The sequence below is a fragment of the Chiroxiphia lanceolata genome, chromosome 18, assembly GCF_009829145.1.
Source record: "Chiroxiphia lanceolata isolate bChiLan1 chromosome 18, bChiLan1.pri, whole genome shotgun sequence".
In the NCBI taxonomy this organism is placed as follows: domain Eukaryota; kingdom Metazoa; phylum Chordata; class Aves; order Passeriformes; family Pipridae; genus Chiroxiphia; species Chiroxiphia lanceolata.
Genome location: NC_045654.1, coordinates 5,499,753 through 5,526,372, shown reverse-complemented (window position 1 = coordinate 5,526,372; position 26,620 = coordinate 5,499,753). Strand labels below are relative to the sequence as shown.

The following is a 26,620-nucleotide window of genomic DNA, read 5'->3' as shown; positions in this document are numbered from 1 at the left end:
TCATCCCCTTTACTAGGGTTGTTGCTACTGTTTATGTCAGGCTTGAATAGTTTGCATCCCCAAAAGCTATTGGGGAAACCCCAGACCGTCTTCAAATTGAAATATTTATGGCACACTACAATTTTCCTAATGTCCATGTCATTCCTCAGCATTTCATGGATGGTGATTACTTCTTTCTGATCCCTAAGGGCAAACCACCTCATCAGCTCTTCCCTGGCTAACGCTGCTCTCTGCTCCAGAAATACCACATAGCTTTTCTCTCAACTCGCATGGTTGAGAATCTGATTTTAACTCTATTATATTACTCAGATTTTAGCTTGTAGTTTCTGGATTTATCCAGCAAACAGTTATAAAGCTTTAGAGGCATTGTTATTTATCAGTCCTTAATGTGAAATCAAAGCCATGATTTCATGGGCGAATGATGTGCTTCATGGTCATTCATTTTGCAGCAAACCATCGGTTGAATGCCCCAAAGTATTTAATAGTTTTGTATTTTCCGTAATTTTTCTTTTTTTTTTTTTAGTTAAACTGTGCATTTGTATAATGCATCTCCTAGCAGAGTAACAGGAGAGGATGTAAGAGGGAAAATAGGGTTTTTTCTTTATTAGATTTTCGTGGAAGTAACTTTCTTCAATTTGTGCCCCTCAGGAAAACAGTAACATTTTTCCATTGAATAATAGAAATGAACAGAAACGTCAAGAGAAGTATTTATTCTAGTAGTGTTTGTTTGATCATAGTCTGGTATTTAAAGTTTTAATTGTTTTTTAATAAAGACATGCTGGCTCAGCATGTTAAGTCTTTTTCAGTTTATTTTGGGGAAAAACAGACTTTATCACGCTTAGATTTATGACTTAAAAAATAAAAATAATTTGCAATAAGCTTCTTTAAAAAGTAATGTTGCTGCTTGTTTTATGCATGTATTCACCTTTTTAAAAACCATTCACCAAATTCTCATCTATCAGCCCAGTTCCTTGCTGGGCTGTCTTGAAGGTTCTGGGGATGTGATTGCTATTCCAGCTCTTCCAGCAGAGTCAACAGTTACTCAGGCAAAACATGAGAATGGTGAAAAACCTGCACACAAACTAATCTTGAAAATAGACACAATAGGTGAGCTTGTCTTTAACTGCACTGGCAGCGATAAGATTTCCTGTTAAATCACTTGAAATAAAACACAGCTCTTAACACGTGGCACTTTGCAGCTTGGAAGCTTTCCCTTGTAGGAAGCAGTCCCAGCTAACGAGGTTATTACATCCTGCAGTCTCATTTTCGTCTGCTGTGAGCAGGATCCTGCAAGCCGTGTGAAGCTGCTGCACTGCTCGTATAACACTAGGAATTAGTGTGGAGACACGGGAATAGCCACTCTCATAGACATCTGTCTGTTTTCAACAGATTGAATCCTGTTTTATTTAAAGTTGGCAAGTGTTTGCCTTCTGTAAGCAAATGATGTCATGTATAGAGCTGGTGCAGCCGGGGGAAGTGCTTTGTTGCTGCATAGTTTGAGTAGGTTTGCAGGGCCTGTGGTTCTTCAGTCACTTATCCCAAGAAATTGACAGTCAAAAAAAAAAGTGAGCGCAAAATCCACCTTGATTTATATCTTTGTCTGCTGGCTGTTGTATTTTACAATTCCAGGCATTATATGGTTTCTTTATGAAACGTTTTCACTTGCTCCCAAAATTAGGAATTATTTAAATTATGGTTTTTCAACTTTCTTCCAGACTGGTTAGTGTTTTTTAGCCTAAATATTTAACAACTATGTTGAAATCTTTTTCTATGCCTCTTCAGGCACAAGCAGGAAACAATACAGCAGTCAGTAAGTGGATTTGGACAAAGTGGGTTCTTACACTTGTGTGATGAGATCTAATCTTTTTAATAGCTTGGCAATACTGTGACCCTTTGACCTGGTTTCAGAAATTCTCTGTGGTTGTCATGAGTGATGCAATGCTAATGTGTTTCGAGCCAGTGAGACTTGCATCATGTTCCACAGTCAGCTGAACACATGGGAAGTGGCTTAGGAAGGACTTGGGGTTTCAGAAGGGTTCCTCTGTAGGTGGGGCTGCTGTTCCTAGTGCAGGTGGTGCTCAGCACCTTCACAGAGTGCTTAGACTGTAGTGCCTGTAACAGAAGGGGGTGTGCATGTGTCCTTGGTACAGACTTGGCTGAAATGCTGTAATATTAGAGCTCTGGTTGAACAAAATCACTTGAGCATCATCTTACCAATGAAACATCTTCTCAAACTTAATTGGACCCAACTCTTACTTTTCAGGAGTAATTTGTTTTCCCATAGCAAACTCCATTTTGCTTTACCAAATCCTACTAAAGGGGGCTTTAAGTTTTTAATGTCTGAAGACCTGAAACAGTTGTTCAAAGAGGCTGCCAAAGAGGGAATTGTGGGCTTGAAAAAGCTGCTAGTAAATACAATATAAATGAATCCATGTATTGTTACCATATTCAGGGGGGACGGAGGTTTTAACTTTATGAATAATTTGGGCTGTGGTTGTATCTGGCTGGGTTCACTGTTATGTAATACATATTTACTGCCAAACCATAATGGTGAAGTAAAATCTGAACTTGTAACACTTATGTAAAAGTGAAATGGGGGGAAGACTCAAATGTGTGCAGGTTTTTTATTTTTAATAAAAAGGTAAATCTTTTATGGAGAATGGGAACAGAGCAGCATAAATAGGCAGGATCCCAGTAATTGATACACAAATGTGTTCAGTAAGTTTCTGGGACGTTTCTTTCAGTAAATAATAATAATAACAATAATTATTTTTAAGTGATGTATTCATCAACTTTGGAACATCTTGATTCAAAATCTAGAGAGTGGTGATGCAACATTCTTAAATGCTGATATTAATGCTGTTGTGGAGAACGGGTGTAGCCAGAAGTAATTCCTCTTTTTTTGTCCTTTTGCCTTTAAGTTCTTAAGTGTGAGCAAGACTTTTGATAGACACATATCAAATGGGCTGAAATTGCTATCCAGTGGTGGTCACTGTGTCATTACTAGTTGAGTAACTAAAGTTACCCTAGAGATTAATTCACTTCGTGGTCAAGCAGCATTTTGAAGGATTCTTGTTCTTTTCTTTGGTTTTCTGTCTGAGAATGTTATCTAAAAGATTTGCAGAGATCCTGAAAGCAGTCAGCTATTACTGTGAGTTATAAGATATATTTTTAGTCTTGCCATCTATGATTTTCATATGAAATTAATGGTCCCTGGAAATGGAATACCAAGGAGGCCTTGTTGAGGGAGAATGAAAGATTGAGGCAGACTAGTCTGACTTTGAAGTAGCATTGTACTTAAATATGTGGTGCTGGGGACCAAGGAGGGGACATGCTGGCAGAAAGCAGTTGTAAGGCTTCTAGATAATTAGAGATTTTCTAATAAGACTTTCCACTGGCTGCCTAAAATTGGTCCTATTAAATTCTTCATTTTATGCTGTTAGGACATATTGACATGGTAAAGTTATTGCAGCACAAGGTACAATGAATTTTTGTGGTGCACAGAATATTCTGTAAATTCATGTGGAGATACTTCAGTCAAAGAACCCATCTCTCTTCTTTTTTTCCTGGACTTGCAATTTGAAAAGGTATTTTTGTTATTGTGGACTTAATATTGAATGCCATATTACTAAAATTAAAGCTTTCACCCATGTTGAAAGTCACGACAGATAAAACTCTGTAATTTTGTGTTAGGGTATCTCTAATCCTGGGAACTGAATTTGTATAAAACAAATAGCTTAAAACATTGCAGACATCAATGTTGCACACAGGGCTGGATTTAACATCTCTAAAAATACAAGAGCATTCAAAGGCAAAGTTCCAAAATGCCATTAAGTCTCTGGTCCTGTGTTGTGACCCTTGAGAATACGGGACTGTGTGTAGAAAGCCTTAGTAATGGGTAGCATTGTAGGAGCTGAAACTTCTATTGGCTCCTCATGGTATAGTATATCATCTAAATGTCATGAGAAGGGGCTATTTCAACATTGCTGAGTTATTTCAGACTCACTGCTGCCTTAGCCAAAAAATCCTTGTTCTGGGACCAACTCCATCCCTGAAGTGTGAGGAAGAGAAAAGAAATTTTCAGCTGCCCTTTCCTGCTCCAGCTGCCAAACCTTGAGCTCTCCCTGCTCTGTTGTGACTGATCAAATCCTCCCTTTCACCTTTTGCTTCACTCACCTCTTCCGAAGTAACACATCCATGACCACCTTCTCCCACTGGCTGGTGCCAAACTCCGAGTGCTTTCCCCATTTCTTTCTCTAAACCTACAGTCAAAACTCATCGGCAGATTTCAATGTCAGGTCCAATTAAACATGAGGCTTCATGAAGAAGCTGCCTCCAGAATCAAAACAAGTAAATTTTATTATAAACACAGAGGCACAATCAGGTTATGCAAAGGAGTTGTGCCTTTCAGGCTCCTTGTGGGCTGCCAGCATGATCCCAGGTTTTATAAAGTTTTGCTGCTTCTGTAATATAAAAGCAGTATTTCCTAAGGGAAGGTGCTGGTTTAGTGCTGCTCTCACTGCCTCTCTCTAGTTCCAAAACAGGTAACTGGGGTCTTATATTCTCCTTGCACCAGTGTTTGCCTCTTCCCAGTGCTGGCAATGAGTTGTCTTAATCCACAGCCTCGTACTGGAGAATTTTAGGGGATCATGAGTGATGGGTTTGCTGTACAGGGACTACAACTGAAACCACACACAACATCAGAGGTGCTCAGATTGACTCTGGAGCATCAGTCTAGTGATAGTACAGTCCCTGAGTTGGACCTTACAGTGAATGTGACATTTTACTTGGAACAGGAAAAAATTGTCTTCTGTGAGTGAAGCTAGAGGGCACTCCCATGGATTTTTTTCCCTTTCTGCTGTGGAATGCTGTCAGCACTGCAGTGACACGGGCTTTTAGGCTTTTTTCTTCAAGGAAGAAACTTGAGAGTGACTTGTTTGAACTGCCTTGGGTGTCTAGAGCGTTTTCTTCTCGAATTCTCACATTAGAAGAAACCCCCACAAAGCAACAAACCACCAAGCTGTTCTCTTCAGGAAACAGCTAAAAGCCTTCTGTAAAGGCACTTTGCTGGGGATGGGAGGAGATCGGGAAAATATTAAATAATTAGAAAATAATCATCTCTAGTTCTACCTCATGTGTTTTCTCCCCCTTTTTGTTCCACCCACATGCTGCTAATTTTCATCTTTTCTTCCTGCACATCAAGACGTCAGAGACTGCTTACAGAAAAAGTTGTTTTTCCTGAGTTGTCTGTGTGCTTTATTAATGCAGCAAAGATGACAAGAAAGGAGGGGGAAGGAGGAGGTGGGGATGGGGGGGACAAAAGGACGAGCTCTTTCATGGTCTCCTACCAAAGGGTGACCATTTTGTTCACTGTTGCATTTGCCAGTTGCCATGGCATCCCCCTCTCACTCTATCCTGGAGGTGTATTCTTGATATAATTAACAGCTCTCCTCCTTCTGTCTCCTGCAGAAAGCAATCATTAAGTGAACATGAAGGAAAGAACAGACACTTTTTATCTTTTACTTTGTATATTAATATTTTTCGTCCTGCTACCTGATCTCTCTTGGCCCAATAATGAGGTTTTTGTGTATGGAAGCGTTGCTGGAGTATGGCTGCCTGTGTAGAGCAGGACATTGAGCCCTTGCATGTATTTGTGTAAATGGGATATTTACTTAGGCTAGAGTGCAGGTCAGTCATATGTATTTAAGCCTTTGTTATTTTCTGTATATAAAACTCTAGTCTTAGGAAATTCAAGGTTCTCCAGAATCTGGATTATGGATACTGCTACTATTTCTAATGTACCTGGAAGAAAACTTCCAAATAAGATTTCTTTCAAATACTGCTGTAGAGAGATTGAGAGGGGAAAAAAGAATTAATAGATATAGTTTAATTAAAACACAATACTGAGCAGCAGTTGGAGTGGTAATACTGTGAAATGTGGCCAGCATATTGTTCACCCAGTTTGTGTGACAGCTCCCAGGTTTTGTGGGGATGTGCTGGTAATCCTTCTACAAAGGCACACCTTTTTGTGAGGTGGATTCTGACTTCAGTCCTACTACTGTGCTAAACTCAGGCATGGGAATAATTAAAAAAAAAAAGGCAAGAAGATGTTATATAACAGTTGCAGTGCCAGCATCTTTCCTTAGGAAAATTCTGTTGGGAAAACCATCACTTTCCCTTTCTTTGGAACATTTGGTTGTTACTTTTTCCCACAGCCTCAGGGCAGTGAGCCCTTCCAGGAGCAGGAGCAGCAAGGTTGCTGCAGGATTTCTTTGTTTTTCAAAATGTGTTTTGAAAAAACAGTAAGTGTGGTAAAAAGAAACCCTTGGTCAGGTTATCTGGTTTATGACTTCACAGATAGGCTACAAAGTAAAATTTTTCTTATGCTTTATCTTAATGCACAATTTCTCTTTGTTACTGCTGTCGTCTCACTACTGAAATGCCTCACTGGGAAACTATAGGGAGCTGTTTTTCCACTAACTTCTGTGAAAAAATTTTGCACTTTTGCTGATACTTTTATTGGTGGAAGGGTGTCCCAGTGCTGGCTTTCCAGCATTTCCCTCACTTCTTTTTGTCTCAGCTTTCAACACGGGAAGGCTTTGTCCGTAGCTTCCCTGAAGTTAAATGAACTCTTTGAGGAGTCTTCTAAAATAGTCAAAGTTCTAACAAATGAGGAGCCTGATTTTGTAACCTGTATAGGTCAGAAATAGTCAAAATTTACACAGACATGCACCCTAATTGTTCATTTAAATTTCACCTTTATACATTCTTCAAAATAAGGAACATTTTTGCTAATTTTTTGAAGAAGAGCAAATAAGATAATGGGTCTTTATTGAAGCAATGGACCATCTATGACACATCATTTGGATATTAATAAGCCTGAAATGTTTCTTCCATCCACTTTGGTAGTATAGCAGTCAATGGAAAAGTAGTACTGCATACCCTTCAGTACCTCATCTATATTTTTTTTTTAAATCTAGAAGGAAGTCCAGTCTTGACTAGATGAACCTGTAATTACAATGAAAGACAGAAAGAAGGCAGATAAGAGTTTTCATTTTAGGTCAGTTATATGCACTTGTTCTGTAAGTAACATCCTCATCAATGTAAGAAAAAATTCGTTTCCTCTTGATGACTAAATCCACTTTATAATAGTGGTAGTAACAAAGACACTGAGCATGGTGAGGTGGATTGGAGAGGGGAAAGGAAAAGTTCTGACTTAGGTTATGACTTAGTGCCACAGCAAAGTAAAAATTAAAAAATAATCTCCTAATGAGAAACCACATGAAACACTGGTAATGGATTGTCACTGCCTCTCAATTTCCTACAGTATGTCTGTGGAAAAAAAATATGCTTTGCTGCTGGTTTAGCAGTAGAAATAGATGAACATGAAGGGCTGCTGATAAATCCAAGACTTCCTGCAATGAGTTTTTCTGGGTTTATTTCTCAGCTGTGGTGTTACAGGGTCCTGTGTTTTCCTGCAGGATGATGAAATGTGGCCCCATAAGTCTTGAGCAGTATAGTTGGTGACATTGGCCTGACCTGGGCTTTGTGAGTAGCATCACTTACTGCTCAGGGGTGCTGGAATTCTTGCCCCTTCACTAAAACCAAAATCTTTTAAACAATGTGTGCCTCACTGTGGTGCTCATCTGAGCTTTGTGCTTACAACTTTTGGGTGGTCTTCAGTTTCTGAGTCCAGTAAAACATAGGAAACAGGTTTAAATCCCTTTTCTTTGGGCTCTGTGAGTTGCAGAATGCACAGTAGCCAACGGTGGGTTTTTTAATACTTAGCTCTTAATTTAAAGGAAGCTTTCTCTTCCTTTTTTATTTCACCTCCTCTTTTGAGAAAAGAAAGTCATTGAGAGGATTTTTATTTTCTCTTCCCAAGGTCTCTGTTTTCATTGGGTTGAAAAGAACCTGTCTGTTTGCAGCAGCCTTACACAGCTCTTCGCCAGGTCGCATCTGGAAGGTTCCTTTTAAAGCCATAGACACAACAATCTTCTTTGTTGTCTTTCTTTCGTATAAGGCTGCACTTTTTGACTACACATTAGAATTTTTGGTCATGGTTTTACTGAGACAAAAACATCACGTTATTTTCAGCTTTATTGTTTTGTGCAAATAAAATGTTTCTCTTATTATGAGGTAGGCTGATTTTTCTGGAAAAAAAAAAAAGTCCTGCCCAAGCCACAACTTCACGTGGGGGAACTGATCCAAAGTAAAAACTGGTTTATTTTTCTTGCCCCCGATACAGCATCTTCATTTTGAGAGAAATTAAATATGAGTTTGGTTCCATCTTTTTATAACAGTAGGGGTTGTTTCAATCTCGACCTTTTCTCTCTCTGTGCTTGATCATCTACAACTGACAAGATGGCCTTTCTGTGTTTGTCCCTGCCTCCACTGCCTAGTTAAATGTGTGTTGGTTAGTTGACCTCACTGATGCCTTAGATGATGGGATGTATTGAGTGATACCAACTTGGAGGGCGTGGTCAGTGTACCAGAAAGCTGAGCTACCTGCCATTCCAGGGAATCCAGTAGATGAGGATTACATTGACAGGAACTACCTGAAGATTCAAAGAGAAATTCAGAGTCCTGCACCTGGAGCAGAATGATCCCTGTGCAGCCTGACAGGGGAACAGCTCTGCCAGAAAAGATTTGGAGCCCTGGGCAAGAGGTTGGACGCAGGTCAACCATGTGTCCTTACAGCTGTGAGGTCAGAGAGAGCTGAGATGCTTCATCCTGGTGAGAAGAGTAATGGAGGGTGGGGTTATGGAATCGCGGTCTGCAGAAGAAAGGAAGGAACCAGACAAGAGGCACCATTTAAAGTTGCAGCAAGAGAAATTTGGATGAAGTAATTGGAAAGAAGTGTTCACTGTGAAGGTGGTAAAACACTGGAACAGGGGCCTGGGGAGGCTTTCAAATGTCCGTCCCTGGCAGAGTTTGGAATTTGGTTGATCCAACTGTGGAGTCAGCTCAGCTTTGAGCAGGAGGTTGGACTGGAGACCTCCAGAGGTCCCCTCCAGCAGGAGTTACTCCATGGTCTTGAGCTCTTTCTCTCCCTAATCATTTTTCTCCTGAGTACCAGCCAAGTACTGCTGACTTACTTTCCGAGTGTCCTCTTTCTGTCTGGAAATAGCTGTGCATTTTTACAGAAGTGCAGTTTGAAATGCAGATATATTTTTAACATCTGTGTACCTAAGTATTATTACCTTCATGTGTTTCTCATGAAGAAATTTTGGATGTAATACAAGCACAGATATGTCAGGTTCTACATCATGTATCATGCAAGTTAATGAAGCAATGGGTGTGAAGGTTTTCCCTTCAAATCACAGCTGAAAACATTTCCTCTAGTGATCTCACTTCTGGCTTAAGGCTTTCTTCTGCAGTTTAATTTATATCAGGTTTGTGTGATCCCATTTGTATGTGGAGACCTTTAATTTTGGGACTGATGCTTTAAGCTTCAGAAACTTGCAGCTTTCAGAGGCAGAATAGACCTTTTTCTGATCTAGTATGGTAATTGTTGTGAATATAGCTGCTGTATTTTATTTTTTTTTGTGTACACATAGAATCTGGCAGGTTTTAATTGTATGCTTTTTAGAGATTGATTAATCAAGTTCAGGAACTTCAAAAATACATTCCACCAATTATTAAAAAAAAAAAGTACTTGTGTTCTTCCCACCTTTGAATTTTAAATATGCATTTTCTCGAGCTGGAAGTTGCTCTGTTCTGTCAGTGAAATACTACTGACTCTTCTGGCATTGTAATAAATCTTTGGTCATCTAGGACATTAGGGCCCAATTTGATTTTACATTTGCCAGCAGAACTCTGTTTCTATTTCAAACATTCATACTCTATCACTATGGTTAAAGTGAGGGGTTTTTTTTTATGGTAGAGGTATGAGACAGACAATTAAACATCTGAGAATTCCATTCAACCGTATCCTTTACGGTCCAATAAGTTTCCATTAAATGAAGACTGCAAAGAGCGTGAAATAAATGCTTTCTGTGGCCTCACAGGCAAGAATACTTTATTTGATTACTGATAACAATTATAGAGAAGATACTCATTTTATGGATACTTTTTTTCCCTTCTTTGGTGAATTTATGTCCCCCTTCTACCTTCTGTCTATATAATAAATGACACTGTATTAAATTTTTAGCACTGGCTTTGGAGAAGAGCGTTGCTCTTGGTGCCACTCCTACGTCTGCACAGGCAGCAGCTCTCCCTGAGCCTGTTCCAATTGGACACCAGTGTTATTCAGTTCTGCAGTTACCAGGAATTTATGATTTGGGGTTAGGCTTATTGCTTATTTTACAAGCAGATATGTTTTTCTGCTTTCTCCATTTCTTCTCACATCATTCGCTAAGAATTATTTCTTGTTGTAATTTGCAAAGTCTCCTAAAGCACTGCAGATCTGTTTGTTCTGGTCAAGCATTTGTCAACATATTTTTAAATGAAATAAATGTGTTTCTGTTTATAGGAGATTGTAACTCATGCTTAATTACAGAGTTCAGAAAAGTGTGTTTTGTTGCGAGGGATGTGTTAAATAAAACTTTGTAAATGTGAGTGTGGATAAGTGTTAAGGTGCTAGTTTGATAAACAGACCATAAAGAACAGCAAAATAATCCATAAAGGAGAAAAGATTTCTTTATAATAGTGATTGAGTCACTATTATATTATTTCCACTTTAGAGAGAGTATTTGCTGTCTGTAAAATGTGCTGCTTGCAGCAGTCACTGAAGCAGGTAGAACATGCAGAATTACTGATGTTTCCTCACTGTCTCTGCCTGCCCTCCTTTTTTTAATGTAGTCCACAGGAGAAGCCCCCACAACCCCAAAGCATACGAAGGACAACAGAGAGAGCTTCTTCCCAGTAGCACCGGCCACACTGCATCCTGCCCCAGTGAATGCAGACACTGTGACTCCTGAAAACCTCCTGAGACTGAACGACCTGCATTCCAAATCCAAACCAGCCTCCTCTTCTTCATCCTCTTCCTCCTCAGCATCTTCAGTACCTCCATCCCAGGAGTCACACAGGGACACTGAGCACCTCCGAAGTCAAACTGCAGAGGCTGCCCCCAGCATGAGTGAGATTGTCCGTGGTAAGTCTCAGGGAGACACAACGTTTTGGCCCCCTCTACTCAGTTTCCCAAGGCCACATGGTGAGTTAGTGCCCCAGTTCTGATTCTGGCCCATTTTCTGATCCCTAGACCACATTCAAAAGGCTACACAGAGATTTTTGTCTTGGTCCTGAAATGGGTACACCTAAATAATTAATACATACGTTAATTTGTAGGATAGATTAAAAGAGTCATCACTCTCAGTGTAATTTGTATGTGGAATCATGGAATAGCAGCCTAAAAATATTCATCTGTTTTAGAGAATTTAAGTCTCTAGCAGCATTAAAATTGAAATTGTTTTGCTTTCTTCAAAGGGTTGAGGATCTAGGCCTTTTAACTTCTTAAAAGATTTAAGGTATTTTAAAGTGATTACCATTGAAATAAATTGCTGGGCAACCTACATCTGTCTTAGAAGTGCCTGATTAACATAATTAGCTGCACAGTTCTCACTGCCCTGCATATATGTGTGGAGATATATAACACTGATGAACAAGATTCTACGTGGTTCATAAAGCTAGTTTATCATCACTATTAGTCTTCACATTTGAGAAAAGAAGCATCTGACAGGACTAGAATGTTGGGAATATATTATTTATAGCCCTGGTGTGGTTATGTTGCCAGGTTAGAGCACAGGAAAGGATTGAAGAAACCCAACAAATGTTATTTATTCCATAGCACGATTGTGTGATTTGTTTATGGCTGTGTTATGTAATTGGTCCTATGCAGTTCTCTAGATGAGGAAAGAATCAAATTAGAATGCTGTGGTTTGCTTTACTGCTGTCATGGCAGGCTGGCTTTTTAGCAGCCAAAAAGTCTCTGTGCAGGGCAGTACTGATCCATTTTGGGGAACAAAGTAAGATTAGACCCAATTTCAGACTTGCCTTGGGTGCCCAGAAGAGGTGGTTGTGCACATTTGTGGGATGTGGTGCACATTGAGGTGGCAGAGCACCTGCCATAGCCTGTACTTGCAACCTTTGCAGAAACACTGTCTGAAAAAGCATCTGCTGCTGCCTGTGCTCTCTCCATCTGTTCACAAGCCTGGGCTCTAGCACTACTCACCAAATGCCATAGACAGAGTCATGGGAGCCCAGATAAAACTTATGAATGAACCATATAGAGAACAGGTATTGTGGAAAGTGATGGATGAAGATACAGTGGAAATAGTGTCCACATATGTGAGATGGGATGTTTCGTTAGTCTGGAATTATGACTTTCTGAAGTCTCTATACTGTCTCTATACTTCTGGTATTTCATTTCTTTCTATATGTAATCAGCCTTGGCATCTGAATGCACATAGTCTGAATTCATCCGCAGTGGAGAGAAAAGTAGGGAGAAATAGGTTTTCCCAATTTGCTAATCTCTGAGTACAGGACAAAATTGAAATTTAACATCTAGTATTAGCAGTTGTATTATAAAAATCCAGTTTTCCTTTTTCACAATTCCTAGGAGAGATTGTCTTGGGAGGGGAAGAAAGAAAAGGGGAGTGATAAGGAAGGAATGGCTTAGTCAATGTATAAACCACATTTGTTACTGTCCTTGTGAAGCTAAAGAATGGAGTTTCATGGTGCCATTAGATATCCTGGCAAGCTTGTTCAACAAGGACTAATTCAGATTTGTGCCTAGACAAAAGGGGAGGAAAAAATTAATCCTCTGTGAAGTTGTTATACACTTACTAAGGAGAGTGGTGTAGGAATGACAATGCAGATAGGAACTCAGGCATTCTTTTGGCTTTCAAACAAAACTCCCGAGCATTTCTGACGTGCAGCTCCCCAGGCCACATCACAGTGATTAGAACATTTATTTGAATCTTTTGACTTCCTGAGCTTTGTTAGGGTTGTAGAGTTACATATTTTTCTTTCTTCTTTCGTGCTTTCTATACATCATCTTGGTTGAGGGACATGGAAGGGTTAGCTGCCAGAATTACACTCCTGAAACTGTCTGAAGATCAAGAGGGTCTCTCTGCAAAGCTGAATGCCTGTGTTATATCTGGCTTTCTGGCTCTCAGACCTACCTGGCAGGTCTTTTCTCTAGCTGAGAGAGACACCAATTACTGCTGTGTCCTTATGTCTTTTTAGTTCTCCTACCTTTACATGTCCCTCCTCTAAAAAGAATTATTTATAATTCTGTTACAACCCTTTATTCATCTGCCTTCCGTTAGTTCTGTTTGTGTAAAAACTCCTCCCATTTTTGGAGCAAACTGTTTTCATCTTTTTTGTCTCATCACCTCCTCCTGTATCTATTGGTTCATGTGAAAGTATTCCACATCAGAGAGTATTAGCTGCTCTCATTTTCTGTGATTTCACCCAGAAGAAGGAATGGTTTTCCAAGCAATGTTGATGCTATGCCACTCATTTCTTATGTAAATATTTTACTGAGATTTTATCTAGTACATGACTAACATGACTACAAAATACAGCATGATGGAGTCCAGCAGCAGAGTGATGATAGTGGTAGTTTCCTACATTTAGGCATAAATGTACTTAGGACTATTTGCCTCTGTGGCTCAGCCTAAAATTTTCTCTGGAGAAACTAAAATAGGACAATTAAGGTAAACTCCCTCCAGCCTGTCACGGTGTTCCAGTATTATACTGTCCTAAATTGCTGAAAAATCTTGACATTTTCTTCCTCTTCACTGTCCTTATTCTGATAAGGAATGAACAGTAAAACGTTCGTATTTGACTTCTGATACCAGAAGAAGAGAAGGCTTTTGTACTTGGAATTATTTAAAGTTCTTTGTTTTGTTTAAAGCCAGTTATCTAGCAAGTTGGAATACAAAATCAGAGTAGAAGAGTAACACTCCCCCACTATTAAATTTTTGCCCATTTAAGGCCTAAGCATTTCAATATAAAAGCAAGGTCATGATATAGCTGTCCAAACTAAGAAATTCAGAGCTAGGGAAGACAGTTCTTTGTTTTGTGCAGGGAAGTGGCACTCCATAAGCCATGTGAATATCCTGCTGTAATTTCACATGTTTGTTACCTAGGCACAACAGGGCAAGTAGAGGTGTAAATGTAGTTCAACCTGTAGAACTTCTAAAGTTTCAGAAGCACAAGAAATAAATGCAAGTGAGGACAGTTGTGTGGAAAGGTGTGTAGACTATTGTATGGCAGGCAATGAAATTAAATTGTTTAAGTGTGCGTGGGCAGCAGCAGACTCTCTGAAAGACAGATGTTCCAATTAAAGAGGGTTTTTGAAGTGAGAAGTCCTAAGAATTCAGTAACAATATTGGAATATGACATCCTGTAGGCTAACTGGGTGCTGGAGTCATAAGAATGCTTTCAGGTGTAAGGAGTGTCTTTTTCCCAGAACTCTGGGACTTAGTTTATTTAACAACTGATACACGACCTTAGGCTTGGTGGTGAGTTCTCAGAAGACTGAGGCCGTTTACATAAGGCATTAGTACAGAGAATGTCAGCATTGCATTGACAGCATCTGTCTTTGTACTAAAACAGTGCGTGGCACAAGGGTTCACCTGGATTCCTCACAGCTTCTGGATACCCACACATCAGTGGGCATCCACAATTCCTGTTTCTCTCGGAATGAAAGAGTGGAGATTGTAGGTTGCCATCTTTAGTTGAGCTTAACTGCATACTGATCTCAGTGTCTCCCCAGTTTGCTTGTCATAAATTTCTGAAGACAAACACAGATTTTAAGAGCCTCTAGTTCTGTGTACTGAGAACTTCCTGCTTACGCAAAATGCCCGAAGGTATTTGGCCCTGTTGGCCATGTCTTATTTTGACTGTGCATTTCAATTCAAACTTTCAGGTAACTTTTAAATGACTGTAATATTCAACCCTCTTAATTGCAATCAGTGTCTTACCTTGTTTTTTCTGCCAAGTTCTAAATTATGCTTTATAGCACAGAATTCTTCTCGACAGATGGCACAAAAAAGCTGAAACACAGAACAAGTTAAGCTGGCCAAGGACCTGTGGCCTCATACAAGCCATATTGCAGTTTCCTGGCATGAAGGTTCTCTCTTAAGTGCACATGTTCTACTCTGTTTTATTGTGTCACTTGTATGCATCTTACTTTCGTTACTTTCTCCTTCATTTCCAGTGTCGACTTGTCCTGGTTTTTTGATAGCTGTCTTCCTCAGTTTCGAAGGCTTTAAAAACTCTTCTTTAAATACTTGCAGCCCCACACCATTGCTACCATCCCACCATACCTGCCCACCTGTTAGCAGCTGCAGAGTCATTAACAGAAATCACCGAGGCTGCCTCAAGCGAGCTCTGCATTTGATCTCTCTGATCTCTTGCTGCTTCGGCCTCCTCAGCGTTGGTATTTTCACTTCCCCTTGTCTGATCCCTGCTTTTCTTGAGGCTTTTTATTTTTCACAATAGGTGCACTCTGAAAACAAGTTCACCTGCTGAATGCCAGCAGGGGTTTCCTGTTTGTGAATGACTTCTTAATTCCTTTTTGCTGAGTGCTCAGGCAGTACCAGGCAGTCATGTCTTTCTCTTCCCTTTCTAAGTGTGCTGATTTGCCTTCTGTTGAAACAAAGTCATTCCAGAAGAGTTTTTCAGTACACTTAATGTCTGTTTCTGATCTCTACACTTCAGATTTCTTAAGTTTTATTTATTCAGTCCAATGTTCTGCAGAAAATCCTTAGACATTAAAACTGTTGTCATTTTTATGTACCTGTGTTGGGTCAGTGAGAACAAATAGGACAGGGGTGGCAGCTGGCCAAATGTGACTTGTTATGTTGTGAAGCCAGGGGTTTAGTGCAGTTAGAGCAGGTTTGTGGTCTGAAAGGCTCTCTAGCCCTGTGCACCCTCAGGATTCCTCTGAAAATCCTGGGGAGTCACTGGCCTGTGGATGCCTTGCACTAATGAGACACATTTTTTGGAGACCTTTTGTAAAAGAACAGGGTAAAATGGTTACAATATGTTTCAGTTTCACTAGTTTTAGATTGCTGTCAGTGGCATAAAATTTACATATGTTCCTGCACAAAGGAAGACTGAAGAGAGCTGTAGTTGTAAGCCTTCTGCACAGGTATTGCATTGCTTACAAAAGTCTTAGAAAATTGTGGGGTGCCATTATATTAATTTAAGAGATTTTTCTACCAGCTGCTTTTGCTAATTTCATCATGCTTAGCTGGCTCTCAGGGCAGAGGAGGGTGAAATATTGATGGTGAAGGAAAGGTCTTACGGCTTTTGTGATAACTAGTACAGAAAATTCAGAAGCAGTAGACTGCAAATGAGTGACTGTTCTATCCACAGGTGCTGCTCTGTGGTGCTCTCCAAGTGATGTGTGCTTGCTGAGTCAGATACTAAACACAGATATCAATTAGCTGTGTTTTTATGGTGCCATTTGAAAGTTCACATAGTTGACTATCAAAGTGTTGCCTTTTGGATCTAGGCCCATTGTTTGTTCTTTTAAATTGAAGGTTTGTTTTGCTTAAAAGAACAAGAGAAGGAAATTTATTATTGAACTTCAGGGCCTTTCTTTACCAGCATGCATGCCAGCTTTCTGCACCTCTAGGACACTTAGTGGTGGCAGGAAATGTTTTTGGACACAGGAATTCCACTGTCTGTGCTGTTAGACTGGCCCCAGTGTGATTGTTAGAGGAACCTGGTAGCTTGGGAGTTAATATGGGCCAGGGACTATTTTCAGGAAGCACTTTCACAGCAGCATTCTGTTTTAATCTCATTAATGTTGTTCTGTGACAGCTGAGCTCAGTATTAGGAGGCATTTTGGGGTATGTCTCATATAATTGTACAGTACCCTCTCCCTGCTCAGGACCCTAGTGATAAATATAGCAGTGTGCCATGCTATTGCAGTGAGAACTTCTGTTCACCAGACTGCTTGAATTTCTCTCCTTTCAGAGGGCAATAGAACTTGTGTTCTGCAGCTTTTCACTGCCAAAAGTACTCTGATGCTTAATTTTTAACATACGACTTTGTGTTGGCTTTGAGTGTAATTTCCTGAATTTGGCATTTCAAGTTCAAATACTTATTTCTACAGCTATAACTCGGTGGTGGTTTTTTAGAAATAAATTTCATGGCAGGATATTTGGAATTAATTTAGAGAAAGAAAATGTGTAAGGAAAGGCTATCAAATATACCTGCCACATCCTGTGATGAGCTAGGTAGTCTCGCTGCTTGCTGTGGTGTGGTGCCTCATGGCTGATATTCCCATTGTTTCTGTTGGTCAGCATCCTTCACTGTGTTTACTGAACCAACCTGTGTTCCAGTGCAGTCTTTCCATGGACTTAGTAGCACAGTTTATGAGGAAACTCTGAGCTCCTTCAAATTCAAGCTTTCCATGGCCTTTGCAACTGCTGTGTGGGGAAAAAAGCTGTATTAATTCCCAGCTGGAGGGCAAGGCAGATGGAATACAGAAAATGAATTGTTTTCACATTAGTACTATTCTTTGGAAATGTCTAAGATACATACTCCAGTATGTCAGGGAGCAAAGGATCAGACCTGTTTCCATCACCATGAAAAAAGTCTCCACATTGTATGGTAAATGAGTTCTGAGAGCAATTGCTGGGTGGCAAGTAAAATACAGAGTAAACCAGTTGTTACTGGGACTAGAAAGATAAGCATTTTCTAGAGTCTGTAGGGACACAGAATTCAATCCTTTCTCTTTTGAAGTGGTTGGATGGCAAGGTAGTACTGATCTGCTAAATCATACTGATGTATTTTCAGACTTTTTTTCTTGACACAGAGCTGCTGGGGAAGGTGTTTTGCAGAGAGGTGAAGGCAAGTAGTGCAAGTGCTTTACTTAAGCACTTCAGGTTGTTGCCTGTTCGTTTCTCTTTGTATTTTGTTTTTTGAAACCATGTTAGTATTCAGTCCTGGAGTTCAAAGCTCAGCTCCTTCCTCTTTCATATAATGAAATGGGGCTTTGTGCATGCACTGTGTGTTACTTAACATATCCGTGCTGTAATACTTCAAACTGCTTCTGTCAGAAACTGGAAGACATTTTTTTCCAGGTGCTAGTCACATTTTCTAGGCTTGTCTTCCAGTTGTCATGTAAGAGGTTTAAGTGCATGACTAAAGGATTTTTTTTAAAATTCCACATAAAATGTTTTATAACATTAATGTTAATGTCTCTCATACCTGACAGCATGATGAAATCAAATGATTAAGTGTTCAGTGCAGAGAGACCAGAGCAGCTGTTTACTGGTTACAGCACTACTGCTTTTAAACTTTCTCCACATCTGCAAATTTCCAAGTGATTAGTTTTGCCAGTGCTAGTTCTCCTTTTAGATACCTCAGAACAGCAAAGTGAACGGTCTCAGTATAAAAACGGTTGCAGGATTGTATAACCTGTGTGTTTATAGTGCGGGGATGTATGTATGTAGTATATTCTGTGTATAAAGAGAGACGGGGAGAGGATATTAACTGTGATGAAGTCATGAACCCAGCGCCCGCTATAGGCATCTGCAAACACTGGTTGCCCTGGCAACAAGTGGGAAGAGGTTGGAGAGGAAAGCTGGAGTAGGTTGTTGCACTGAATTGTTGTCAGCTTGTTTCTTCCTCACTAAAGCAGGGAGATGTTGAAAGGTATGATGTCCCTCTTTCTCTGCGTGTACTATTTTGTGTGTATTTAGGCAGTCGTTGGGAGAGGGAAGGCTAAAAAAAATCCTTGTAATGCAGCTCGATTGGAGATGAACTTTTCAATATCAACAGTGATGTGCATTGCAAATCTGTGCTTTTCTCTGTGTGCTTAATTTCTGTGTGTTGTGTTGTAAGGTGAGAGTGCTAAATGGGTCTCCAGAGTACAGTACCTGTCCTGTCCTCAGCCTAGAGACAAGTGTCTGTTGCATATTATGTCTTCAGAAACTGAATTTATTTTAACCTGGATTTGTAGAGCTAGTGTTTGAAAACCTGCCAGGACAGTACAAGTACTGGGTAATACCAAAAGATTTATTAACTGATATTAAATCTGAGCTTCTGAACACCTTCAGAATATGCTGCACTTATATTCTTGTGTTCTTGTACTTGTGCAGAATATTGTGGCTCATGAGTTAGTGGAGTCTTTACCTCCCTGGGGAAAGTTTTTATTAGAAGAACTAGGACATAATGTTCGGGGCTATAACAGCATCTTCTTCAAGACAAATATCAAGATATTCTCTTCAGAAATTTGTTTTAGACAAATAATAAAGAGATCCAATTGTATATGTCTTTTTTATTGTCCTTCTCTGTTTTGACCTTTTTGTCTGTAATGAAAAAAAATAGAACAAATATCTATGCAGTATAAAAGTATGAATAGTATCAGTTGTGATACATATCCCTGCAATAACTTTTTCTTTTTTTTTTTTTCAAGATTTCTAAAAAATATTTTGTTCGTTAACTTTATTTTTAACTTAGAAGCAAGGCTACTGAAGTGATTTATTTAAAAAAAAAAATTAAAATTGTAGTCCAGAAAGAATTCAGTGTATGACCCAATCAGGGGATAGAATTCTGTGACTGTATTTAACATCTCTGACAGCAAGGGATTGATTAACAGGCAGTGGTTCTTGATTTCTCATGTACTGAAAGGCACAGCCTAATAGAATATTAACAAGTGTTGTTTGCAGAAGTGCAGTGATAGAAATACACACTTAGTGTGCCAGACTCCTACCTTTTCATTTTCATGTACTTCTACATTAAAAATGGCTGACAAATAGTTTTATTCAAATTTAAATCTAATTTTACTACACTATAAAAGTGCATCTTGAAAACTTAACAAAAATATGATATGGAAGGTGGAGATTAAAGAATATGGACTGACAGCAGTCTTGTAGCATCTTCCTAGCAATAGGCTGCTCAAAAGAGCTTTTGTCAGTGGGGCATAATTTGGTTAAAATAAAGTACAGCAAATCAATTTAAGCAATGATCTATCTTACAATTAAACAAATATTGTAATCAGCATAAGAGGTAGAGTTTTGTCGTTAAACAATAATGCAAATCACAGCTCTTATTCTGAATTGTGAACTAATAAGTCCCTAATGTAGTTTAGTACTTACAAAACTGCTCTCTGTTAGCAGTACAGCTGAGTCTGTAGGATTTGCAGTTTATTTGTATATAGTTTTGTACCTGCTAAGTTAATTGCTGGTTTGTATTCTTGGTTAATAAGTGGATAAGAAAGATTCTGTTAGTACTTACCCGAGATACTTAAGACTGTGATTCTGGCGTGTTGGAGTAAGTTAAAAAGCAGTTGACTTCTTAGCTGTCTTGTAGAGTAATCTTCAGAAATCATCATTTTCATCTTGCCTTTCTTCAAATGTTGGTGTAGTGTTTCTTCCTATCTTTTGATCAAGTGTCTTGAAGCCATTTCGGTGTGGGAGTCTTCTGGGTTTGGAGTACAGCCTGTCGTCAGGCTCTGGCAGTGTAATGGGATATGTGTGTATTGGCTTCAGGCCACATTAGGGCTGATCCTCCTTCCTGCAGGCTCTTGTACTTTGTCAGTGTGGTTAAATGGTTTCTGTGTCTGGTGTAAATGGCAGGCAACACCCAGTGTGATCCTTCACTGTCCTCTGCTTCTTCAGCAGGGAAACAATGAATTAGGATTTTCCTAGTCAAGATCCCTGTAGCTGAGCACTTCCTTCTGTGTTGTTTTGAAGCTGATCTGGTCTATTAATACGTGTACAGATGCAACTATTATTTTCCTACTTCCAATGCTGTATTTTGAAGTATCCAGAGAGAAATGTGCAAGAGAGTACTGAGAATTCTTCTGCATTAGACCTTTCCATTTTGTGCTTGATAGTGAGTGGAACATCACAGAACAGAAGCTGCCTGTGATTTGTGCTGTAGTGGGTGACCTTTCCTTTTCGGGAACTATTGGAGAATTTTCTACAAGCAATCTCATTTATCCTAAAGCTTATATGGGCTTTCAGCTACAAGTTTAGATGATGGGTTCTTTTCTTTACCAATGAAAATTAGTGGATCAAAGAACTTACAGCCTGCTTTGGTAAGCTTTTATTTTGTACAAGTTATTCAAAAACCATAGAAAGTCTAATTCTTTTAAAAAGTTGCATCTTTTAAACTGCATTGATCTGATGTTAAGCTGTTATGTTGTCTTAAGCAGTTTCTGCAAGGGGAACTCTCATACAGGAGAATATTACCATGGTAAATTCCAAGTTCTTATCTATATTGGTAAAGATGGAGAAGTGTTTTCAACACTTGAGTGGGTGGGAGCATTTTTCCAATGAGGAAAAATTAAAATATGTGTTCCTTTTTAAGACATTGCACTGTCAAAATCCTAAATTACTTTAGAGCATGGACATACAAAGAATTTCAGAGCAAGTGAGACTGTGAATATCCATTGCATCTGCTGGTCTGTGATAGCTGCCTGTGCACACCTTAGCCTGTGTGAATATAAGGTGATTCAAATTAGACTAGACAGCCCGTTGTTTTTGAAGGATGTCTTCATTTTTAGGAGAGAATAAAAGCTTGTTTGTGTGACTATAGCCTTGAAAGGCTTGCTGCTGTTTGTCTGCCCTTTCCAGAAAGGGCACCAGTAGCTCTTGGTAGCTCAGTGAAAATTACTCCTGTTATGTACAATATGCAGCTCAGTGTGTAAGAAAGGTGGTTTAACACAGCTGGTAGGTACATAATAATGAGATTGTACACACACATACATGGGTTCAGAGTCACAAACATCCCAAGTTCTAGAATACAGAAGGTGGGAATTTTAGGATAATGTATTTATGGAGGTACAGTGAAATGTGGGCATTCAGTAGAACTCGATATTGATTTCATGAAAAATGGCTTTGGCCCTGTTATTCCGTGTTCACAGTAATTAATCTTACTTAGCAGTGAGCTAAGTCAGTGTAGGATGTACCTGTGATTGTAGATCAGAGGGAGACCCATTGATCACAGCTGGCTCATCGTTAAGGGTGATGGATTTTGCTCTGCACATGTGGCAGGTGTTCCAACCCTCCCATCTCCAAAGGAAATGCTCAGTTGCACATGTTTTTGCAGATGTGCAAAGATAACAAAATGTTATACACAAAGTTTTTTTCTTTTGCTTTTTAAATGACATTTACGTTTTTCCAAGAGCTTGAATTGATGGCACCAAGTATGAAAAAGTTGGTATTGCCTTCTCAGCTTCACAGTGTTTAATTTCACTCAGTCATGTAATGAAGAATAGAGCAAGGGTTAAAAAATTTTTTTCTACCAGTTGGTTAGACAGCAAAAGGATTGAGGCTTAGGAGAGAGATCAGGATGTCTCTTAATCTGTGAATTATATTTCATTACTAAAGAGGAAGAAGAGCTTGAAGTGCCTTTGGAGGGGCTTGGATTTCAGCAGCAGGAGTCACGGCTTTGTCAGCAGATGAAAATGGCTACTGTTGCACCATCACCAGAGCCTGTTTGCTGGCAAGTGGAGTCCGTGACCAGCACAAATTCAGGACATGTTTGTACCCCAGGTATGAGCTTCCTGTGCTTCAGGGAATTCTGAAATGGGGTGGTGAGCTGTGGATCAATCTGTAGGCATTGATCGATTGGATAGTTGGGATTGATATTCCTCAGTTTCTCTGCTTGCCTTCCAGCCAAGTATTCCCAGAGTTTAGAGGCATTCCTGGCCATGTCCCAGCTTCCTGGGCAAGTGCCTTGTCACCCCTTAATGGTAATTCTCTTTGGTGCATGTCTCGCATGCTAAATATTACCATGGCAGCAAAGCCAAGTAAAAAAACCTCCCAGTACCAGGCTATCAAGCAGTGTGGTTTGTGCATCCTTTAAAGTAGAATTTTTCTTTTAATTGAAATCTTACATGGGGCAGTATGATAACACTTTGGATTACACTATTGGAATATTTAGCAGAAGGAAACGATTTTTCACAAAACCTGGCTCAATCTGAGTAATCATAAAACCCAGCATTATAGCAGTTAATGTGTTCTATCCCACCTCTGCCCTCTCCCAAGAGAAGTAGGAGTTGGTGTTTTAATTGAAAAAAATGTAAAACCTGGTATTTCAGGCAAGCATAATCTAGATATTCATGTTTGGGGTATCTTGGTTTTCCTTATTTGTGAGAGGCACAAAGGATTGGCTGTCCATGGAGATGGGTCACTGACCTTGATGGAAAGCTGTGCCTCATCTGTTGTGGCAGCTCTTGCATTCCTGTGCACAGTTGAGAACATAAAATTCAATTTTACATCCCTTAGTACTTTGTTCTACTGCTGCTTGTTTCTCAGGGTGTAGCATTAGGAAACTGGCATTTTATTTTGCTGTGTATAACTGGCTGTGTCCATTCCAGAAATCTGCTGGAGCTGGATTTGACAATACTGTATCTGAAAAAATGTATATGAGCACTTGTCATTGTTACCAGACTGAGAAAGGCTCTGGTGTTTTCATTTATACAGCTTCTTAAAAAATAATTTTGACTCCGTATGAAGTAGCATTATCTGTAAGGAATATGTTTTAATTTCAATTTTTAATGTGAAAATGTTGTCATCTCCTGGATATTGTTGTGTATGTATGACTTTGTAATGTGATAGTGCCTGGGGAAGGGCTGGATCCTTCTTGTGAGATGTACTTAACAAACTCTCTGAGCAAGTTTGGACTGTAAAGACCACAAGCTGAGACACTTGGGAATAATGTGGAAATGATGCTAACTAGTGTGGGAGACAGCAGCATGAGCACACCACAGAGGGTTTTATGGCAGGATTTGAAGAGAGTAATGAGGAAATTTTGACGAGTGTTACCATATATTCTTCTTAAATTGTTGAGGCGTTCCTCTCTCAAGAGGCAGCGCTGTGGTGGAAGAAATAAAGACTCAAAACTGAAGCTAAGGAGCTTTATTTGTTGCATTACAGATTGGAGGGAGAGAGAGAGAGAGAGAGAATGCGAAGATGAGATGATTGTATCTGAAACAAGTGGGAGAATGGTATTTGTAGTGGTCTTCTAACTAGATGCAGGTGGGTCAGTGCTACACTGCCACTTGTCAGTCTTGGTCAGATTGAGTTTCTGCTGTCCAGTAAGATATTTTTAAATTATTAAATTATTATTCCAGTTGTCATTATACAATCTTGAGGCAATTTCTTCTGGTTATAAGCTTTGATTTATGCAAGGCTTGAAAAAAGACCTTTTGAACCAGCCATATGTCTGACAATGAACTCTTCCCTCTTCTTTTGACACCTGAAATCCTATATAACTTTCTAACATGTTTTTTCTTACTGTTTTCTGTTTAGCCTCCAGTTCCAAGCCTGAACTCAGCTCCAGTTCACAGACTTTGGGAAGTCAGCAGAACAAGACAGATGGCACCCGAGTAAAAACTCGCGTTCTGCCCAACATGCCAAAGCTTTTCATACCTTCATCTGTCACCAAATTTCCACCTGAGATCACTGTCACTCCACCCACTCCCACCCTCCTTTCTCCAAAGGGCAGCATTTCAGAAGAGACCAAGCAAAAATTAAAGGTAATAAAAGGGAAACAGTAATTTTTTTAGATTATTGTTTTTATCTTAATTCTCCCCTCAATAAAATACTTGTATGAAAGAAGCAGCAGTTCATAACCAGAGGCAGTATAAGTAGTGGAGGAAGGTGGTACCTGTTACTGGCAGGAGCCAGTTTTTTAAGGATTGGTGAAATACTGGCCATGGGTGAAATCAGAGCTATTCTAGTCCTTATCCCTTTTCTGAATTGGAAGGAATTACAAAGATGGCTGAGTGAGCCAGTGCAGCCATTACAATTCTTAGGTTAGTGGAAGCTACCAGAACATTAACTGTGGGGAAGCCCTCTGGTAAATGTCATATTGTTTCACATTAGGATATCATATCTTTCATAGAAGTAAGAGAGCTATTGAATGTGAAGGAATAACAACCAGTGGGCTTTTATCCCTTTGATCATGGGTTTATCCTGACTATTTAGCAATATATTCTCTCTCTCTCTTTTTGGGATCAGTCTGCTATTTTGTCTGCTCAGTCTGCAGCGAATGTAAAGAAGGAGAGCCTTTGTCAGCCAGCTTTGGAAATCTTAGAGACCTCAAGCCAGGAATCCTCACTGGAAAGTGATACTGATGAAGATGATGACTACATGGACATATGAATGAATTCTGGCCATCATCAACACCAACCATATTACCATCTTCTTGTTACCAGCATCTCTGGGAGTTGAAACATCTTCATTGGCATTACTCTCCATTTAATTGGCATCACTGTGTTCTTCACTTTCATTACCTTTTTTGTCACCACAACCACTTGTATTGCCTTCAAAATCTTCTCCCCATCATGGTGCTTGACGGAAAGACTGATTGTTTACCAGGAAGTTAATTAACTTGGATCACGCTGTCACCATTAACTGCAGTAAACACAAGGATGTTTTGTGCTGCAATTCCTATCTCTCTGCTGTTCCTGCTTCTTCAAACCACAGCTTTGGGAGTCACTCAGTAGCTCTTTTCTATAGCATTTTCTTCCTTTTAGTTGTCTTGCATTTTTCCCTCTGGCTAAGTTTTTCTCCCAGTAATTCAGCAACCTGATGTCTGTCTAACCATGCCATGATTAGTCCAACAGCTCCTTTTAAGGTGAATGGAGTAGGAAAAATTTACTGAGCTGGTATAATTGCATCAAGAAAGTCTGTAGCTTTGTCATAGGGCAAGGAGGGTGAGCTGAGAGTCTGTCAGCTCCTTCACACTGCTGGGTGTTTTGCTGGAATTTGACTCAGTGACAACGGACAAAAGAACCAGCTTTCCCAGGCAGACAGAGAGAGCTTGGTCTCCTGTTTGTGCTCATTTCGCACCAATGTATGAGGTCCAGCAAAAATTATCTACCTGAATGTTGGCTTAAAGAACTGATCTTTCCAGAATTGTCTTACAGTCCTTTCTCTTCTAATGCCTTGGACAAGCATTTTGAATTGGGGGCTAGATGATATTTTTATGGTGGTATTGAAAAAAACTTGAAAGATTTCAGTACCATTTCAGTACCATTTCAGTAATGTCTGTTTTTTACAGAATGACACGAAAAGGTGTTTTTTATCTATCTGCAGAGGGACTGCTCACAGTTATTTATATGAGAAAATAATGGTAACAAAGATCCTCTTTTTTTTTTTCTACTGAATGTTAACTTTGTAAAATAATGAATGCAAACCATGCAAAAAAAAAATACGTCACACACTATATATACACACGCGTGCGCCCACACACACATATATATATGTGTATGTACATATATATATGTATGTATATGAAAACAGAAGTGCATACAGCTTGCAATGTCGGATTTCTTTGTGGTTGGGGGGGTTGGTTTTCTGTAAAATGCAGAGCTTTGTATAAACTTTTGGGGTTTTTTTCTAATAAAGTTGAAATGTACTGTTGTCTCTTGTTTGTTTGAGAGGGCACAAGGTGCCATGGTTCTGAAGAGAGTACTACTCCTCTTTCCTTTTATTTCTTGGATAAGAAAGAAGGGGTTGGGGGGACATGGTGGAAGCCTCTTTGTTTTCTGAAGACTACCAGAGCTCTTGGGGTGGGTTTGGTCTGTGTGACCCAGGACCCAGATAAGCAGTGTTGCCAAGATTGCCTGCAAGAGGTTCACTTCCCCATCAAGACATGATGTGAATTCTTTTTCACCCGTCCTGGTATCTTT

General features: G+C 39.5%; 1 protein-coding gene across 5 annotated transcripts in view; it reads left to right on the top strand.

Moving 5' to 3' along the window:
* CABIN1 (calcineurin binding protein 1) overlaps positions 1-26,346 on the top strand; it is a 110,420-nt gene extending 84,074 nt beyond the window's left edge. For all 5 annotated transcript variants that reach the window (XM_032706000.1, XM_032705998.1, XM_032705999.1 and 2 more), the window contains exons 34-37: positions 10,804-11,095; positions 22,308-22,472; positions 24,234-24,460; positions 24,945-26,346. In XM_032706000.1, the coding sequence (XP_032561891.1) occupies positions 10,804-11,095; positions 22,308-22,472; positions 24,234-24,460; positions 24,945-25,088 (828 nt within the window). In that variant the 3' untranslated portion in view covers positions 25,089-26,346. The remainder of the gene's footprint in view (positions 1-10,803; positions 11,096-22,307; positions 22,473-24,233; positions 24,461-24,944) is intronic.
* Positions 26,347-26,620: the final 274 nt, after the last annotated feature.